Source organism: Dermacentor albipictus, chromosome 9 (assembly GCF_038994185.2).
Source record: "Dermacentor albipictus isolate Rhodes 1998 colony chromosome 9, USDA_Dalb.pri_finalv2, whole genome shotgun sequence".
NCBI lineage: Eukaryota > Metazoa > Arthropoda > Arachnida > Ixodida > Ixodidae > Dermacentor > Dermacentor albipictus.
Genome location: NC_091829.1, coordinates 15,979,088 through 15,999,628, shown reverse-complemented (window position 1 = coordinate 15,999,628; position 20,541 = coordinate 15,979,088). Strand labels below are relative to the sequence as shown.

The 20,541-nt window shown below is 46.5% G+C and overlaps 1 protein-coding gene across 1 annotated transcript in view; it reads right to left on the bottom strand.

Moving 5' to 3' along the window:
• Window positions 1–12,850, bottom strand: part of LOC135903674 (vitellogenin-6-like) — a 39,511-nt gene extending 26,661 nt beyond the window's left edge. Inside the window, exons 1-8 of the mRNA XM_065433996.1 lie at window positions 12,590–12,850; window positions 10,023–10,165; window positions 9,671–9,805; window positions 9,145–9,282; window positions 7,706–7,873; window positions 6,073–6,212; window positions 4,949–5,132; window positions 3,227–3,420 (exon numbers count right to left, since the gene is read on the bottom strand). Of these exons, the coding sequence (XP_065290068.1) occupies window positions 3,227–3,420; window positions 4,949–5,132; window positions 6,073–6,212; window positions 7,706–7,873; window positions 9,145–9,282; window positions 9,671–9,805; window positions 10,023–10,165; window positions 12,590–12,632 (1,145 nt within the window). The 5' untranslated portion in view covers window positions 12,633–12,850. The remainder of the gene's footprint in view (window positions 1–3,226; window positions 3,421–4,948; window positions 5,133–6,072; window positions 6,213–7,705; window positions 7,874–9,144; window positions 9,283–9,670; window positions 9,806–10,022; window positions 10,166–12,589) is intronic.
• Window positions 12,851–20,541: the final 7,691 nt, after the last annotated feature.

Sequence of the window (20,541 nt, the reverse complement as noted above, 5' to 3'; positions counted from 1 at the left end):
CGAGGAGTGCACGTTTTTCTTCATCTCCGTGTCCGTGCGGAAGCAGACGTTTTCATGCAGGCGCGAGACGCACGTGGACTTTTTTTTGTGGTGACAGACTATGCTTGACTTAATTTATTTATTTCATATTTATTCAGACAACTAGTGCGCAGTTCCCTAACGGTCTGACCATAGGCGCCAACTACGGGGGCGGGGCGCAGAGCCCCACTCCCCTCCGCGGCGATGCCAAAGCCCTCCCATACCCCCGGCCCCCCTAAAGTCTCATTAACTGAGTTTTGTCACCCACATCACTCGAGGTTTTTTTTCACTTGCCTTTACCTTTTCACTTAAAACTCTGTGGCCAAAAGCTTACTGCTGCATTGTTGGCGCGGACGTGCACGGCTATTAATTCATGCTTTAGCTTTATTTCTGGAAATCCTGACAACAGGAAGACAATGGATGGATGGAAACAACTTTATTCTGAATCCGGCAAATTTGACGACCCGGGCTCAGGTCTCCCATGAGGGGACTTCGAGGCCTTGCCTCGTCGCCGCCTCTCGGGCTTGCTGGACAGCCCACTCTTGTGTCTTGAGGTTGGAGCTGCGCAGAGCGGCGGCCCACTTCGACGCAAGAGCCTCCGGAGCTACTGCCATTGTAGCTGATGTAACCCGACACTCCCACAACATGTGTGACAGCGTCGCTCTAGTTGCCTGACATAATTTGCAAAGAGCAGTCGGGTATTGCGCGGGGAAAATGTGCTGCAATCGCACCGGACTGGGGAAGGTTTGTGTTTGCAATTGTCGCCAGATGACTGCCTGGCTACGTTTCAGCATGGGGTGAGGTGGGGGCAGCAACCGCCTGCCTAGCTGGTAGTGCTTGGTGATGTCATTGTACCTGACCAGGCGTTCTCGCGTGTTTTGAGCCAGCAGTTCTGAACTCGAAGAGGCGGTCTCCGATTCTGCGCGGCGGGTCAGTTCTCGCGCAGAGCGGTGTGCTACCTCGTTCAAGTTAATGAGGCCCTCATCGGTGGGGGTGGCGACGTGCGCTGGAAACCATATGATGGCGGTGTTATCTAAGTGCTGTCGACCAGCTTTCCTTAGAATCTGGAGAGCTTCGGAGGAAATGCGCCCCCGCGCGTAGTTGCGAACTGCGGATTGTGAGTCGCTAAAAACTACCTCGCAGAGGGGGTCGGTAAGCGCAAGCGCAATTGCTACCTCTTCTGCTGTTTCGGGGTATTCTGTTGCGACACTACACGCGTGCGTAAGCCGGGAGCTAACGTCTACGACTACCGCCGTGAACCGGTGTTCTCGTGTGTATTCTGCGGCGTCTACAAAGCGCGTAGACCTCTTTCCACCCAAGGAGCGCAGCAGTGCCTTGGCACGGGCCTGGCGTCGGCCCCGATTAAATTCGGGGTGCATGTTTCGAGGTATAGGGGCGACAATCAGCGTGTCGCTGAGGTCAGGTGGAATGACCTGTTTCTGACCGTGTTGGACGTGGTAGTTGAAGCCGAGTTTCTGCAGGATGTAGCGGCCCGTGGCTGTCAGAGACATGCGTTCGAGTTGAGAGGTTCTTTGCGCATCCACAATTTCCTCAAGCGTGTTGTATACCCCCAGCTGTAGCAGACGAGCAGTGCTTGTGGACTCCGGTAGGCCAAGGGCGATCTTGTAAGTCTTGCGTATAAGGGTGTTGATTTTTTCCCTTTCAGTGACATTCCAGTTGTGGAAGGCAGCCACATAAGTGATGTGACTGATTGCGAAAGAGTGTATGAGGCGCATGACACTGTCCTCCTTCATGCCCGTGTGCTTGTTTGTAATGCGTTTGATCGGGCGGGTAGCCGCTGTAACCTTGCCTTCGATTTTGCGAATAGCTTCTATGTTTGACCCGTTGGCTGTTATATGCATGCCTAGGATGCGTATCTTCGGGACTCGGGGAATGCAGGAGCCGTCTTGCGTATAGAGGATTATGTCGTCACATTGGCGCGATTCGGCTGTAGGCTTGGGCCGGCGGCGCGAGCGGTAGACGAGCAGCTCCGATTTCAGTGGAGATAGTCGGAGACCTGTGTCTTGGAGGTAGGTTTCGACTGCAGAGACCGCTGCTTGTAAGGTGCATTCTATCTGACCATCACAGCCCTTGTTGACCCACAGGGTGATGTCATCTGCGTACAAGGCGTGATGGAGGCCATCGATCTGGTCGAGGTAGGCCGGGAGACCCAGCATAACGAGGTTGAAAGGGAGCGGGTATATGATCGATCCTTGAGGAGTGCCGGTGCTTCCTAGTGTATGTTCGTCGGATGTCATGCTGCCGACCGCGAGGGTGACTGTGCGGCGCGACAGGAAGTCTCTGACGTAGTTGTAGCTTCGCTCACCCAAGTTGAGCTTGTTTATGCGGCTCAGGATTGCTGCATGTGCTACATTGTCAAATGCCTTGCGCATTAAGTGCACCGGCGGCGGCTACCTCATTCGTATTTTTATACTTCAACATCTTAAAGAAATTTTACACTGTAACCACCATGGTGATGGTGATGATGATGTTGCAAATCGGTCAACGGGTTACCTCAGAAAAGCGTTTTGCGTTTTACATGCATTTGAATAGGTCGCGTCGGAGTTGGTTTCCAGCTAAAGCTTTCTCTTAACTAGTAGGCTACATAAAATTGAGAAACATAAAAACTGAAGAAACATAAAAAAACACATAGGGGCAAACAATGGTGCTCGAGTCCTTGTCACACACTAGCTCTGTCGCTTTGGCTTACTCGTTCTCGGGAAGGTGTGTTATGTAATTAACCAATGAACCACACCGCCACAGCACCAGCTCTGTACCAACACAACCCACGTGGAGGGATATGCAGTGCATGTTAGGTATTTGAAATTTTAATTATTAGAGGCTATTGCAGGGTATATTGCTGACAAGGAAGCAATGAACTAAAGTTTAAAAATTCAGAGGAAAGAAGTCACTCTATGGAGCATGAAAAGTACACGAAGCGAACGTGAATGTCTAAAACCAAGGAGTAAACAAAAGTATGGAGCGAGATTCAAATGCCAACCTTGAAGCTCGGAAAAAGCACGCGATCGTGCAACATGACAGGCTAGTGGTGTCCTTGCGTATGCTTTATCTTTGGGAAGCTTCCTAGGGCCTCGAATACGCTTTCTACAATACTTCGCCACTGTTGTTTCCCCACCCCACTATCGCATTCTTCCTGCCCCCGCTGACACAGCAAAGCGAGCTTTGTGCCCTTAGGAACAAAAATTACCGCATGCTGTCCTTGTTTTCCGACGCGGTGAGCACGTGGTTCCGGTAGACGTCGTCGATTTCGTCATATTCGAAGGTCGAGAGCGAGTGAAAGGCGATCAGGAAGAACAGGGCTCCACTGTACTCGTCGTCGATGTCCCGGATGTCCTCGTTGGTGTACTCAAGTCGTGCCAGGGCTTGCAGGCTCAGCACGAGCTGCAGACAACGCGAGACAGCTTACGATATTGACACGAGCGTAACTGTTGTTGTGAGAGGTCGTTAATACGCGCAAGCAACGGGAAGCAAATACGACGTGTCAGCGCTAACACAATTACACGGGCATTGCAATAGACGAAACGGATAAATACATGGTTCGTACTCTTTTGTTTTCTTTGGGGAATGCTCGAATTATTTCCTATATTTTCGAAATGTTGGGAACGCATATGCACCCGGATTATTCTCAACGTTTTCTTTGCACGGATGAAATTATGGTGAAGTGAGCTGAACAGTTATATATTTATTAACACAAGTATACATGGGGGACGGGAGAGGGACCATGTTTAAATTATGGAAAAGGGGGGGGGGGAAGTGACATAGAACTTTCAGCATAGTAGGGTGTTGGGGTCGAATGAAACTATTCCTGCAGACACACGCAGTCACTTTTCACATGCAAAGAAACAGAAAGGCGTTCCACACATTTTTGCCGACAGCACACAAAAACATGGCGCATCTCCACGCAAGACAAGCAACCGTACTATTTTTTTACTTTCAACCTAAGCCCATGAAACCTCTGTATGACTAAACATCTCTTTCGTTAGCTGTTTAAGTAAGACTTCGGAGGCTTGGATAAAGTAGTAGCGGTATCAGTGGTCCAGATAAATTCTGACCACTTAAATAGGGAGTAATCAGTGACGTTCAACAGCCATTTCTCCTACTCCTTTTAATGACCTCATATGACAGCCAGAACCAAAGGGTACGAAATACTTTGTTCTCAGACTACTTCTTTGAAAACTCGGAGATGTAATCAGGAAACTTAGTTACCCATCAGTTAATATGCTGTCTTACCTTGCAGTGTATAGGCAGTAACACCTCTTTTTTGGCGACCAAGAATTTAAGTGGGAGGGCAATGTAGCAGCGCGATTGTGTCCCAATTTATGCCTCACTCACACAGCGCACTTTCGATCGCGATCGAGCTTGTTCGCGAGCAAATTTCGCAATCGCGATTGGCGTCTTCGCGCAAGCTGCGAAAAGAGCGATTGACAATTCCGATCCCGATCGGACTAGATCGTTATCGGAAGTGCCCCCTGTAGCTAGGGCATCACAATATTTAAATTCTTATAATTTGCATGCCAGAAGTACGATAAAATTATGAGGCGTACCGTAGTTCTGGACTCCGAATTAGTTTTTACCACCCTGGATTCTTTGAATTGCATGCAAATCTAACTACGCGCGAGCTTTTTATTTTTTGCTTTCCTCCCCATCCAAATGCGACCACCCCGGTCGGGATTGTACCCTCGACCTTGAGCTAAGCAGCGCAACGCCTTATAACCACTGGCTATACCGCGACGGATCTGGGGTATGAGCCGGACTCAGGCATGACATCTCTCTCTTCCCACCTCACCCAACCACATCCGACGCTCTTCAACTTTCACTGGCTCTTCATCCTTGTATTTCTAGTCACCGCAAGGAAGAAAAAAAAAATGTCAGTGCAGCTTTAATTGATGACACTTTAAGGTGACCTTACGTGTTCTTTGATGGCGCGGAGGCTGAAGTACGTGATGAACCCGTTCACGTGCTTGAGGTCTTGCGGGTCCTTGAAGTCCGGCGTCACTGAGAACTGTTGCGCCAATGAGCGCTCTTTTTGTATTTCTCTTGGCAGTGAGAGTTCCTCCGTGATCTCGCCTTCTGTCTCGAAGTCCAAGGTGCGGCTAAGCGAATACAAATTTAATTTCAGTCATCTTAGTTTGAAGTGAGCCTGACTACAATTAGGCATCGCCTTTTTGAATCTTTATTTCCTGGCTGTTATTCTACACTAATAAACTTACCAACTAAGCAGTCAAGCGGGCTTGGTTCGTTTCTGCTCTAAGGTAGCGGCTCGCGAAAAACAAAATGCGGAGTAGTTTAATAGGGTATCTATTTTTTCATCGATATGTTATTCTCGAGGCATAATGAGAAAATAACATAAAATTATGCCAGACCTTGGCATCGTCGAAGAGCTGCAGCAATGTTTCTGAAAACTTGTATGTGTGATTAGTCGGCCCTTATATGACCCAGTGTAAGTGCAAACATTATGCCGTAATTGTAAGCGTGCACCGTAGTTTCGTGTAATTCGCGTAATAAAGCTATCGTTGTGCAAGGGAGCATTGTCAGCAAGGTAGATAGTAGGGGACTTCTATATCGGTAAATATAGTGACGCCTGTATTAGCCAAACATCGACAGCTTTGCTAAATAAACAGTTGCACTTTGTAACTTTGCTGACTACATTAGTCGTGTCTGCGTTGGACGTGTCATGTGAAATGTAATCGCCGCCTGAAGTTTAGCTTTAGTTTCCTTTTAAACTTTAAGAGTTTTTGGTTTATTTTATATTTACTCTCTTTTTTGAATAAACCACAGTTTTGAAATAATGCTTGTGGTATTTTTAGCCACTGCTACTTTCGTCTATATATCGCGGTCGCGGTTATGCTATGCAATTTGTACGCAACTTCTTTTGAGTTTGCACGATAAAGCTTGGATTGATCGATTCAATATGGTTGCGTACCAACTTGCCGAACGTTCTCTCTTGGTTCCAAAACTTGTTTTACTCGCTAAAAGTGACTTGCAATGTCGTAAATCTGATCTGCCAGTGAAAACGTAAGGGACGATGCTTACTTGAAGATGACGCGGACTTCTTTGCCTTCGTTGTTACTCCTGAGCATCTGTGTCGACTCTGACCAGGCGTGCTCGATCACGTATCGCTGAGCGGTTCCCTTGAGGCGGTAGTAAACCTCGGAGGTGTCCGCCAGTTGATACTACGGAAGCAACATCGAGAGAATAGGGAAGAATTAGGCGTCGACAACGTGATATGGTCTTCCGTAGCCTAAGCTCGATACTGATAAGTGGATGGGGAAACAGCGCGGCGGTAGCTCAATTGGTAGAGCATCGCATGCGAAATGCGAAGGTTGTGGGTTCGGTTCCCACCTGCGGCAAGTTGTTTTTTCATCCACTTTAATTTCCATTAATTTATCGTTTCTTCATTTCATTTTTCCTGTTTTTCTGTTTTACGTGGATACGTACATGTTCATGGTTATATGCTGCACTTTAGTATACTATGGTAATTTACCTGTATAACCTGTACGTTATTGATTGTGAACCGGGAGAGGAAAGGGAAGACGGGAGGAAGAGGGGAACATTTTTTCTTATTTCACCGTCTATATTAGTAAACAAACTGTAAGCCAAAAATTTTGTTATTTCTGTTCTCAGTTTGTGTAAACTCGTGCATAATGTGTTAAAATATGTAACGTTGTGTGTGTCCGCTCACTGCCAATGAACTACCACTAAATAATGTATAATAACAGCGTATATTGGGGGTACAGGGGCCCCTGTCAGGCGCTGTGCACCTTTTGCCCCTGCACCTTTCTTGAAAGTGTATTCAAGATGAAATAAACATTCATTCATTCATTCATTCATTCATTCATTCATTCATTCATTCATTCATTCATTCATTCATTCATTCATTAAGCACAAGTAAGTTCCCCTATGTTGTCCTTGGTGTCAGTGTTTGTTGGCTTTTTATGATATGACTAATAAAAATCGGGCCCCTCGGTTAACCCCCTTTCTTCTTGTCTAAGCTCGATACTGTCACACAGCGTGGGTGCTACATTGGCGAGGGTGAATATTACCACAACGGTGCTTCGCTTAGTTTCTGTTATATCAAAAGCGCTGCTTAGATTATCGAAGGCCACAAATAACGAACGTAACAGTAGGGTTTTACCATAGATACATAAACAAATTTGCGACATGTGGAGGAAGCGCGTCGGGAACGTGAAGCAGTTATCCTGCACGGCTTACTGTAGTCTTGACACAGGTTCGAGAAAAATTTCGTCACATTTGAATAAATGATGAAAATGTGGAACTGCTGCAGAAAATAACACGTTTGCCAAACATTTTGTAGAGTTTAGACCGATTATAACGATATATATATATGTATATGCTGTAATGATAACCATTTGCATAATTGGTCTTTCTGCACTTCGCTGCATGATTAAGACGTACAAAATTAGCTCGGATACATCACCAATCTCTTGCAGGGTTTTAACAGTACATTGTACAGAAAACATGTTGATGGATTATGTATTTCATTCCGTTGGTGCTGTGGCCCCTGACATGTGTGCGTCATGCAGCGTGTAGGGGTAGACATTCCTCTTTTCACTGCACCGGCCAATGACACTGCTCAAGAGTGACGTGCGCTGAAATTGACGCTAGATCTGGCGGTCTAAGTGGAGATTTTTTTTTGTTCACTCACGGTCCTCTGAGCTTCGCACTTGACGCAGACGGTGCCTTTCTGCCGTCCGTAGGTGGCGTAATTTCCGTCGTCGCACTTATCGAGGTTTTTCACTTTGGTCACCTCGATGTGGCCGTGGTCTTCCTTGTGTACAATGTATAGGGTGTCGCAAGAACCATGCAGTCCGTCCTGTATAAATGCAAGATAGGATATTTTGCAGTTTTTTGGCTTCATTCTGAAGAAACGTTTAAAATAATTTGGTACAGTCAGCAGAAGGCAGGCCTCTCTTCGGTACCACAAGTGCACTTAATTCGACAGTCGCAGTTTCTTCCCAGTGTGTCAGTCGGTGAGCACGGACATTACGCATTAATGAGGTCGACACAAGACACTTTTATATCGGCATGCATTCGGTCGCAATGTATGCGTATCACTCTAATTGTCATGCCAAATATATTGTAAGTAAAGGATGTGGTTCGAAGGCCGTATTATCAACCGATCGGTTTCACGGGTACCAATTTTAGCCCGCGTTGATTGGCTGTGTCGGCGCAAGTGAATGTGACGCAATGGCACATCTCGCGTTCTCGTTGTATTCACGTCTCAGGGACCCTGAAAGTATTAACAGGATGTCCGTCGCTATAGTAAAACGTCGGGCTGGGCGTTAAGTCATTCGAATAGAAGTGCTCCCGAAAATATAGATTGAAAATGTGAATTCTTTGAATCGGAAACTGGTCATGGCCAGAGCGTGTCACTGTAAAATGCTCAAGCCCTTAAGCCCCATCTCTGAGCAACGTACTCCTGCAAGTAGTCGTGCTTATCTGCACAGGCAATGATAGGATGCAGTGTTTCATGACCTTGGAATCACCGCATTCTATTTGTCAAATGCTTAGTACTAAAAATACTTGCAGGCCTGGCCTGTCACTTCAGCTTGGCACAGAATGCCTTGAACTATGCAATGCATGTGTTCGCGTGTGCTCGAAGGCACGAGTTAGGTCCTTTAAGAAGCTGACCCAAGTCCGGCCCGGGGCCCATGGCTTCAAGCCCGAGCCCGGCCCGTAGCCTCATGGCCAAGCATGGGCCGGGCCCTCCGGAAAACGCTTTAAACGGCCCGGCCAGGGCTTTCGGGTGGGCTCGGGCCAGTGCAGTGCTCTAGTGTTGACTGACTTGTCATGACCTTGCAATTTGAGTTGTCTACAAGGTTTGATTTTCATCTACTTCAGCTCCTGCTGTGGTGCTCGCATGGCACGATTCACAGCAACTACTTCAAAGGTTGCATACTTCAGTCATTTTCATTTGGTGCCTTAATGTATTGTTTCTTTTTTTCATCTCTTAGCTATACGAGTTTGTTTTTAGTATACGAGTTGAACATATTTCGGAACAGCCGGGTGATCAGGGACCTGTTTCTTCCACACGTCAGTTAATCAAAATGCATATTTTTTATTTTATGCTCTCGGCTCACTCACCTCCTTGACGTGGTAATCCCGGTCATCCGGCTTCTTGTGGCGTCCCTTGACCAGGTCTAATTGAAACAAAGACAGGACGCCTTTCTTCATGTTCCTCACCCAAAGAGGTTCATTTTTGTCCATTTGAATCTCGTCTACCTGCAATGCATTGGCGAACACGCGGTTTGCGTTGAAAGCATCGATTTCTTGGAGAAACATTGCAAATTTCACGTTGCGTTGGTGTTACACTGATATCGAAGAATCTCATGCCGTAACGTTGTTCGAACGTACACAGCTGCTGCGAAGGAGATATATCCAAATTTGTTAAAAAGAACAAACGAACCGTTCATTCATTCACACGACCTTGAATATAAACGGTGTGTTCAAGTAAGGCAAGTCACTGTGCCCTTCTGTACCTTTCGTTGTCTCTTTGGAGTTTTGGAGTAGCACCCTAGAGACAAGATTTTCCAGTTTACCTTTCCTCCCATCTTACCATTAAACATGTGTGCTTCTCCATCTCTTTGGGCAATGCCTTAAAAGACAATACCTTTCCTTCGTCGAACGTGGCAGCAAATGGGCGCTGGAGTGCGCCGACTGCTTCTTCATTGCGGACGTACTTGAACTGGTGATGAGTGACGTCGATGCTCTCCGAGTTGAAGGTTTCCGCTTCGAAGCCGACGATCTGCAGTGAGGCACATTCAGCTGAGCGTTTGCCCCCGCATTCAAGCCCCTGTGTTAGCCCTCAATTGGCTGGACTAAGCAAACTTTTTTCCAAAACGCCTAAACAGTTTCACGGCAAGAGACGGTGTAGCGCGCTGTCACAAGAATGCTGTAGCAGCCGTCGGTTGGTGCACACGGTATCAGCCGAAGAAATGCATCAAACCCCTTGCTGCGCTTACCGAGAAGATAGTGTGGTGCTCCTTGGGTTGCACGACAATCTTGCTCCTGAATCCAACGCCTGCGGACTGCAAGGGCTGCTCTGGATTTGCAATGTGCAAAGTTCCTTTTTGCTTGTACACGTACTCTTTGCCCACGTCGAAGCCTGGGAAACATGATATCTCGTTACGTCATCTCTGTATCGCGAAAAAGGCGCCTCCTCAACGGAATAGAATGTATCTCGGCTTGTAGGATTGTCACCGAATACTACGTTGGCTCTGCTGAAGTGCTATTAACTTCTTTTGGAGAGGACAGAAATATCTTTACCCACATGCCTTTATGTGCCTAACAGAATGGGTGGAATAAAATGTCCGCGCTTGCATTTTCTTTTCATAGGGCTTAAGGTAAGTTCCCACGTCACGCAAACGTAATGTGTGCCAATCAATGGTTCGTATTGCCAACGCCCTTATGCTAAGTACTACTAACAACTTTGTATATGTGCTTTATAGCTTTTTTTCTAGCCGCTTCAAATTTTTAATGACTGCGTGTTGCAAAAAACACAATTCTTACCCTTCATCTAAATTATCTCGATGCGGCATCCATTACTTTTGCGAAAAGTGAAGATGTTGACTGAGAGGTCAGGCTTGCTAGCGGATCTCTACAGAGCCAGAGAGTGGAGGCCGGACTGAGGGACCCACCCACCGCCCAGATATTTTAAGAGAAATAAAGTTTATACTACTGCTACTAATTTACAATGAACACAAATACAATAATTACCTTTTAAATATTTAATTTACGGCACAAATTCCAATCTTCTAATTGTAGCTAGCGAGTGTGCAAAGCATATCCAATGGAACAAATTCTTAGGATGGCACCGGTTGCCAGATATACGCCGTCATCGTTGCGGTAAAAGTGCTGTGTGATTCTTAGTTTTTTATGCATTAAAGCATGAAGGTGACCGAAATGCTTTAGTGCATTTCAGTCACCTTCCTGTATTTCGTCGTACACTTTAAGAATTGTTATATCGAAACTTGTCTAGTCCTGAGAATTTGCTCCAAGTTGAGATACCTTGCATATACTCACTACCTAGATTTCGTAGGTTGAGATATGTGCAGTAAGGTAATTAGTAGAAAATTATTAGTGTAATTATATTCATTATTCAATTGAGCATTTTGATTTCTTGTAGAATTATTGACCGCCTTGTCGAGTAATTCACATCAAGGGTTAGAATTGTGCTATATGCCACAGACAGTGTTAAAAAATTTGGTGCAACTAAAAAATAAAGAAAACTAGGGGACCCTTAAGCTTCGCCCTTAAGGGTGCAATGCTGTAGCATTCAAAGATTCCTGACTGCTTCTCACGCTTCCCGGCAACGACAGCCTATGTAACCATAATGTTTACCTGGAAATGCTGGTGGCGAACGCTATGCACGAAGGCAAGCTTTCTGGTAGAAACACGGCCTCTTGCGTTAGCCGATCCCGGTGATAGTGCACAGCCGTGCCAAAAAAATTGCGTCACATTCAGGTTTCTGTTATTGTTTCATACTTTTAATATTTCAGTCTGAGAAGATTTAATGTAAAAGGCACTCGTTGTCGGAGTTTTGTTTCACGACATTTGTTAGTGGGCTGTCATTCTCAAAATTCTGAGGAATAACTTTGTCAAGAATGTAAGGCAAAGTCTGAGCAACTTTGGTGACAAAATGGTGTGGCAGCATAACCCGCATATACCGCGTGTCGCATGGCTAGGCGCTGTGTATACGTATGCCTGAATATATACGAGAATTTTCGCTTACGTCGACACCGGGGTTCCTGCGACACGGGGTCCTTAATGCTGTCGCGTTAACACCCTGCATCTGAAGCTAATTAAAAACTGCATTCGAAGTGTGCTGCGCACAACGCGAGCAATTTTAACACATTTAAGCAAGGGCGGCGTACTGTCTAGTTGGTCTAGCGAAATTTACCAGACATCTGTGTGCTGTAATGTGTTAGTGAGAAGCCCATATCTATGCGCGTCTCGCGTGCCTAAGGCGGGGATGTCTTTCGAGTACATGATACGGCTATAGGCTAACGTTAAAAAAAAACACACTTAACTCAGTCTTGAGTTTCCTATGTGAAGCTTCCACAGTGAAGCATGGTTAGCACGATCTCCTTTCTCCTTGTACTCGCTTCCCCCAACAACTAGGCATCGATCCATCATTTAAATGTACTCATCTCTCTATATATATCCGCATTTGGCGTGTACACAGTTCGCAGTACTTATAATTTGTGCAGGATTATTTTACTTATTCTTCCCCTACGCGGAGTAACGTAAATGTGGAGCCGTTCGGGTGACCTCTTAGCCTTTCTACTTAAAACATTGCTATTTATCATGATGTGGCCGTTACAGACGCGCTAGTTGAACTACGTAGTGAAGCGAGCAGCCAAGGTTCTGACACAGCGACACCACTCTCAACTGTCGATATATTCCTCCCTTTTCCCCAAAAGCGTCCGTAGTCACAATAAATTCTAGAAGAAAAGCTATGATCTCTGAGCCACTGGAAAAAAAAACAAGAAGAAAGCAAACGTTCCAATCCACTGGGGCTTCCTCCTACCTGAAGTGGCCACAGAAAAAAATAGTATCCATAGAATCTTCATGATGATGACTCAACAGCTAGCATCCATTCCTTTTGGATACGCCGTCCGAAACGGTGCTTGTGCAAGCACTCGTGCGTGGCGTTGATCTGCCCAACTCCAGACAATGTCGCTGGATTTAACGAGGGAGAGGGGGAGGGGGTAGCTGCGTGTTATGACTGGCATGGGTTTGGAAGTGAGCAGATACATCTCCACGTGCCTCTTGAGACACGAGAGGCGGGCTGGAGCATCGCGGACGAAGAGGCAAGAGCGTTTCATGTCGGCGGCCGAGTGGGACTCGCGCGGCCCCTGGCATTGCTCTACGTTCTCTCGGTTCAGATTTCAGTGATTGCAAGACTGCAGTCTTGTTGTGTGTCGCAGCGCAGGGCCAGCGATATCAAGTGACCAGGCACTGGAAGGTTGCTGAAACAAATAAAGTGGACAAGGAGGACGAATCGGGCGAGTTGGAACATGACCGCGGTAACAGCGCGTCATCTTATCGTCCTTGATATGATGTGTCGCGCTTCTTTTGCAATACAGTTTCAGCTGAAAAACAGCGCCGGTCTCGTCTATCTATCTCTTTCTGAGTCTTTGTTTACTGTGCGCTGCTATCACGGAAAAAATAAAGTTTGGGGTCATTTCACCTTAATGAAAGTCTGCTTTGGTGTGTTGTGGCATTCGAGACCGCCTGCTGCTCACGCCGGCCCTTGGTTCGAAGGTCTCAGCAATGATGCGAAAAACAACAGGGTGATGGGTCTGCAGTGGCAAGGTATAGATATCGTCGTGATTCCTTGAACTTCATACAGAAAACCGAGCGTGACGAGGCGAGGAGGGGAGGGGGGGAGTTGCGCAAAGAGACGTTGCGAATCGTGAGGAAGCATGCACATCGGACAAATCGTCCATTGCATTAGTGCTTTCTACAAGAGATAAAGGGACACGCGTTTACCGGCGTCGATTCGGCGTCTGTGAGCGTTTGCTACTAACCGAATTACGACTGCGAGTGGAGACGCGCTTGCGCGGAAATGTGAAAACAAAAAATGGCTGTGGCTTAGGTAAGGTTAAGCCCAGGATGCGAAGCATACTAGCCTTTATTTTAGTTGTTGAACCACTGTTTAGCCTGGTGAATTGCTGTTGCTTGGCTATATTTGGTTCGGCTAGACGAAGAAACAACTCATGCATTACTTCTTCGCCTTCAAGAGTGGAACGCGACAGCGTTCCCGTCGACCCGCCAAGGGGTGTAAGACAATGGGCTACAGGGCAGCGACTACGCGCCCCGCATTGGACGCGGTGAGCGTCGAGCAAAGCAGCGTTCGGCGCGGCAACGAAATGTGCGCCTGAGCAAGAGACGCACGCCTTAGAAACAGCGCGTTTCTAAGGCAACACCGCATTCACTAGAGGCGCTTTTGTACCGCTTTGAAGCGTTGTACTCGTGGCTCAGTGGTAGCGTCTCCGTCCCACACTCCGGAGACCCTGGTTCGATTCCCACCCAGCCCGTCTTGCAAGAGTTGAGCCAAAGCCACTTCTCCTCTGTCGTGACGTCACGGTGTCACGTGATTTCATGGTCACCGCCGCGCCTGAGGAGCTGGGTTGAGCCCTCGTAATATGCTTCGCATAAAAACTAAAAGCTAAGGATGGGCGTGTTAAATGATTTCAGTGGCTATGCCGTTGTGCTGCTGAACACGAGGTCGTGGGTGCGATTCCTTCCGCGCTGGCGGCATTCCGATGGGGGCGAACCGCTTGTGTACCACGCTCTGCGCACACGTTAAAGAACACCAGGCAGTCAAAATTAATCCGGACTATTCGAATATAGGGTCCTTCGTAATAGACTGTGCAGTTTCGGATCATGAAACCTCGCAATGTAATTTTTAACTGCGACAGAAATGGCCTCCCACAGTGCAGAGCGCCACACTGCTGGATTGTTCGTTCCTCAGATAAACGCTGTTCGCGCGCTGCGCAGGTACGGTTAAGAATCCAGGGGTTGGTCAGGTGGGCGAATTGGTTATATGGCGCATTCTTTGAACATGTAACACCGCGCAAATGAAAGGGTGCAGAAGCAAGGCAAACTATAACGCGGCACTGACTCAAGTTATATTATAGAATGAAATCCATCACGCTTATATAAAGGAACCATATGTCCCACAAAAACCAAAAGCAAACAGCGGAGAAGTATAGGAGACAGGGAAAGCTGCGATGATGCAGTCAACGTTAAATTTATCAAGATCGATGCAAGCAGTGATAATCAGGAAAGTTTGCTGTTCTGCAAGTTAGTACATGGTGCTAAGAACAAAAACAGCGCGAGAAATGGAACAAAGAAGAGAGATGAATAAACCTACGTGAGAGACGAACACAATGAAAAAGAGATTATAGAGAGATATAATGAACATTTAATGATCAAATCATTAATTTGGACCATCATGTACAGCGATGTTGTCTTCTTTGGCGTCGACACTTTGTCGACCCTTTCTCTTTATGTTTGTTAAAAGTAAGGGCAAGGTTAACGGTGATGCATAGGCAATGCTCAAGCAGAGTGGGTCACTTTGGTCGTTTGAAATAAAGAACGTACGCAAGTTATCTGGAAAGTTTCAAGTCTGTGTCACAAACAGCGCAAAATATATCACGCGGCCATAGCAGAACTGTGATCGCAACCGAGATCCAATTTAGAGAAAAAGGAGCTGGTGGAAGATTAGTGCTAATGTTCTGGTTAAATAAAATGTGTGTGGATGAATCACCGCCCGAGTAAAAATTTCTTAACAAATGAAGCATATACAGTGCTAAAAAGCAGGCACGTCCTGTGCTACGGGGGCTTAGTGGGGAGACGATAACTAGGAGTCGGATTCCTGATTAATAAGGATATAGCTGGTAATATACAGGAATTCTATAGCATTAACGAGAGGGTGGCAGATCTTGTTGTGAAACCTAATAAGAAGTCCAAATTGACGGTCGTACAAGTCCACGCGCCTACACCCAGTCATGATCACCAGCAAATCGAGAGCTTCTATGATGACGTGGAATCGGTGATGGGTAAAGTCAAAACAAAATACACTATACTGCTGGGCGACTTCAATGCCAGGGTAGGCAAGAAGCAGGCTGGAGACAAGTCAGTGGGGGAATATAGCATAGGTTCTAGGAATAGCAGGGGAGAGCTATTAGCAGAGTTTGCAGAACGGAATAATTTGCGATTAATGGATATCTTCTTCCGTAAGCGGGTTAACCGAAAGTGGACGTGGATGAGCCCGAATGGCGAGAGTAAAATTGAAATAAACCATACTATGCGCTAACCCTGGCATCATAGAACATGTGGACGTGCTCGCCAAGGTGGGCTGCAGTGACCATAGGATGGTAAGATCTCGAATTAGGCTAGACTTGAGGATGGAACGGGAGAAACTGGTACATAAGAAGCCGATCAATGAGTTAGCGGTAAAAGGGAAACTAGAGGACTTCCGGATCAAGCCACAGAACAGGTATTCGGCTTTAACTCAGGAAGAGTACCTTAGTGTTGAAGCAATGAACGACAATCTTATGGGCGTCATTAAGACGTGTGCAATAGAAGTAGGTGGTAACTTCGTTAGACAGGATACCGGTAAGCTGTCGTAGGAGACGAAAGATCTGATCAACAAACGCTAATGTATGAAATCCTCTAACCCTACAGCTAGAATAGAACTTGGAGAACTTTCCAAGTCAATCAGCAAACGTAAGACAGCTGACATAAGGAACTATAATATGGATAGAATTCAACATGCTCTCAGGAACGGAGGAAGCCTAAAAGCAGTGAAGAAGAAACTAGGAATTGGCAAGAATCAGATGTATGCGTTAAGAGACAAAGCAGGCAATATCATTACTAATATGGATGAGATAGTTCAAGCGGATGAGGAGTTCTATAGAGATTTATACAGTACTAGTGGCACCCATGACGATAATGGAAGAGAGAATAGTCTAGAGGAATTTGAAATCCCACAAGTAACGCCGGAAGAAGTAAAGAAAGCCTTGGGAGCTATGCAAAGAGGGAAGGCAGCTTGGGTGGATCACATAACAGCAGATTTGTTGAAGGATGGTGGGCAGATTGTTCTAGAAAAACTGGCCAACCTGTATATGCAATGCCCCATGACCTCGAGCGTACCGGAATCTTGAAAGAATGCTAACATAATCCTAATCCATAAGAAAGGGGACGCCAAAGACTTTAAAAATTATAGACCGATAAGCTTACTGTCCGTTGCCTACAAAGTATTTACTAAGGTAATCGCAAATAGAATCAGAAACCCCTTAGACTTCTGTCAACCAAAGGACCAGGCAGGATTCCATAAAGGCTACTCAACAATAGACCATATTCACACTATCAATCAGGTGATAGAGAAATGTGCGGAATATAACCAATCGTTATATATAGCTTTCATTGATTACGAGAAAGCGTTGGATTCAGTCGAAACCTCAGCAGACATGGAGGCATTACGGAATCAGGGTGTAGACGAGCCGTATGTAAAAATACTGAAAGATATCTATAGCGGCTTCACAACCACCGTGGTCCTCCATGAAGAAAGCAATAAAATCCCAATAAAGAAAGGATTCAGGAAGGGAGATACGATTGCTCCAATGCCATTCACAGCGTGTTTACAGGAGGTATTCAAAGACCTGAATTGGGAAGAGTCAGGGATAAGCGTTAATGGAGAGTACTTTAGTAACTTGCGATTCGCTGATGATATTGCCTTGCTTAGTAACTCAGGGGACCAATTGCAATGCATGCTCACTGACCTGGACAGGCAAAGCAGAAGGGTGGGTCTAAAAATTAATCTGCCGAAAACTAAAGTAATGTTTACCAGCGTCGGAAGAGAACAGCAGTTTACAATAGGTAGCGAGGTACTGGAAGTGGTAAGGGAATACACCTACTTAGGGCAGGTAGTGACCACGGATCCGGATCATGCGACTGAAATAATCAGAAGAATAGGAATGGGTTGGTGGTGCATTTGGCAGGCGTTCTCAGATTTTGAATAGCGGGTCGCCATTATGCATCAAGAGAAAAGTGTATAACAGCTGTGTCATACCACTACTCACCTACGGGGCAGAAACCTGGAGGCTTACGAAAAGGGTTCTACTTAAATTGAGGACGATGCAACGAGCTATGGAAAGAATGATGGGTGTAACGTTAAGGGAACAGAAGAGAGCAGAATGGGTGAGGGAACAAACGCGAGTTAATGGCATCTTAGTTGAAATCAAGAAAAATAAATGGGCATGGGCAGGGAATGTAAAGAGGAGGGAATATAAGCGATGGCTATGATGCAGGGTTACGGACTGGATTGCAAGAGAAGGGAAGCGTAGCAGGGGGTGCCAGAAAGTTAGGTGGCGGATGAGATTAAGAAGTTTGCAGAGACAACATGGCCACAATTAGTACATGACCGGGGTAGCTGCAGAAGTATCGGAGAGGCCTTTGCCTTGCAGTGGGCGTGGCCAGGCTGATGATGATCATGCTGAAATTCTTGTTGTAACAAGTTGTCACAGAAGTTCGGCGTCTTTATAATGCGTCAGAATCATTTGGGTACTTCCCGCACTTTTCGGGGGCTATCTGTCTGTGTTTGTGCGCTTGTATCTAACCCTTCTCCCACCTACCTGGGTCATTGGGTAGCCAGTGATCGAATTGGTGTCACATCGGGCTGCGGTGCTGAGGTAACAGGGTTCAAAACGAAGTATCGGACAAACTTCGGTCACATAGTATGTGGAACTATGAACATAGGTGACAACTCCTTAGGGGAACGTCTTTCTCGCCGACATTTTTGACTGTAGAAGCAGGACTGGGTAGGTACCGCTGTTCGCAGGAACTCTTTGACGCTGACTTGGTAAACCAAGCTGTATGCGCCAGTCGGTCTTTGGTGGTCCCTAATGAACCTCTTTGATGCGAACTTTGGTTGCTGGGTTTGCGTCAGAGAATGTCCTGCTCTACTAGAACGAAAAATATATTTTAATTTGTCCGATGCTGAGTGGAAACAAGCCCACGTCACTAGCGTTCCTCAAGGACAGCGACCCGACGAATTAGCAGGCTGTGCCATAAATGCATTGAGTATTTGCCCTTCCATTAACCTCGCGCCAGCATGCCTCACTCAGTATGTGCCTCCGACTGAGCGGCCCAGCGTTCGAAGGCACCGGTGCGCCACGCTTCGCGTCTCGGAGCCCATGCGCGGAGTTCTCGGCAGTGCCTCCAGATGGCACAGCGTGTCTTGAAAGACGCGCTAGAGGGGAGTCCGGTTACCACGTGACGCGTTTCTCAGTGTCAGCACGCTCCGGTGTGCCATATATTTCGGAGGTCATGTGACACCGAGTGTTCATGGGGGAGCGTAATAGAGGAGTCCGGCTACAGTACATTCCTCAAACACGACTCCTGTCAACGGCGGCTATTTGAAGGTATGTCGAGGGCAATGAGTCATCGTGATGTACGTTCAGCCGCAATTTTTCGATTGATTGATTGATTTCATTCAACATCAGCTTCGTGAGTGAGACGCCCCGGAGACCTTAGCAGATGTTACGGTGCCACGTGACGTGTTTGACATAGCTGGAACGATAGGACGCTGAAAAGAAGTTTGATCCGCAGTTGTATTAGGTTAAGACCTCGCACTGTAGTGGAAACTGAGTTTTATGTAATTTGTTCTCAGGCTGGCGTCGTTCAAAGTTTTTATTAGAAAATATCTAAGTTCCCATGCTTTATCCTACCAGCTCCGTGCCGGGCTGTGAAAGTCAAACGAAGCGAACTCATGACGAACATACTCAGAAGCTGCAGGAAGTAAGTCCTGGCTGCGCTACGGGCTTGTAGCACCGGGGGGGGGGGGGGGCGAAGGAGGATACCAATTACGGTTTGATACAGAGGTAGTGAAGGCTTACTGAAATACCGAAAAGATTGAGAAAAAAAAGCCGGCATACACGATCAAGCATCTCGTTGTATATCACGTGTTTAGTCTTTCTGTAGTGACTTTTTTTGTCAACGTCATCACGTGTTTTATAAGAAGCTGATTCCTGAGAGACACGCCGGTAGGGCCGGATTCTGGAGCGAGTGAGCGCACACACTTCTTGTTTTCTTCGCCTGCATCTTTTTACTCACCACCCAATACTACGTACCAGTGACGTTGCTTACGATGTTCATAGTTGGTTTTCTGCGCCGTCCTCGGCGAAATAATCAAGGCACTATGTTTAAATATGTTTAAATCTGTTTTCTCCACCCTTTGTCTGCGTCTTCTCCCGCTGCTTCGAACTCTCATAAATATAAATTATGAAATATTCATTTGATAGAACTTTTGATATGGTTGTTGAAAGTAAGAGCCATGTTATGGGTGATGCGTAGGCTTAACTCAAAGTGGATTAACTCAAGTGGGTGTTAAAAGTGTGTTTACCATGGCGCAGATATTATCCCATTGCCTTAGCTGAACTACAAATGCCCCCTAGATAAAATTCAAAAATATTGGGACGCTACATGGCGCATTTGCATTCGAAGTTAAATTCGTGTGGATTAAGTAAGGCGTCTGCAAAATATTTGTTAAAAACATGTTAGGAAGTGTCATGCGGCTGTTGTCAGCTATGCCTCCAAGTGAGCCGTAGCTCTACGTCACACCAAGGTTATATTTGTTGCAAATGAGAATCCTGTTAAGTGCAATGTGGGACAAAACATTAACGTTCCTCGCCTAATTGGGAGTGAGTGAGTGAGAAAACTTTATTTCGAATCAGAACGATTCGCGTCCGGCGAGTTAGTTTGCTGGGGCACCCGCCGAGATTACGGCCAAGAGTTCTTGCCTGTCGGCGGCTTCCTTGGCCCGCTGGACTGCCCAGAGTTGGTCTTCCAGGTTCGAGCTGAGCAGCGCGGCCTGCCATCGCGTGCGGAGGCAGTCGATAGAGGCTTCGCTCACATTGTCCTGTATTTAGTCCCTGGCATTCCCATAGCATGTGTTCTAGCGTGACTCTG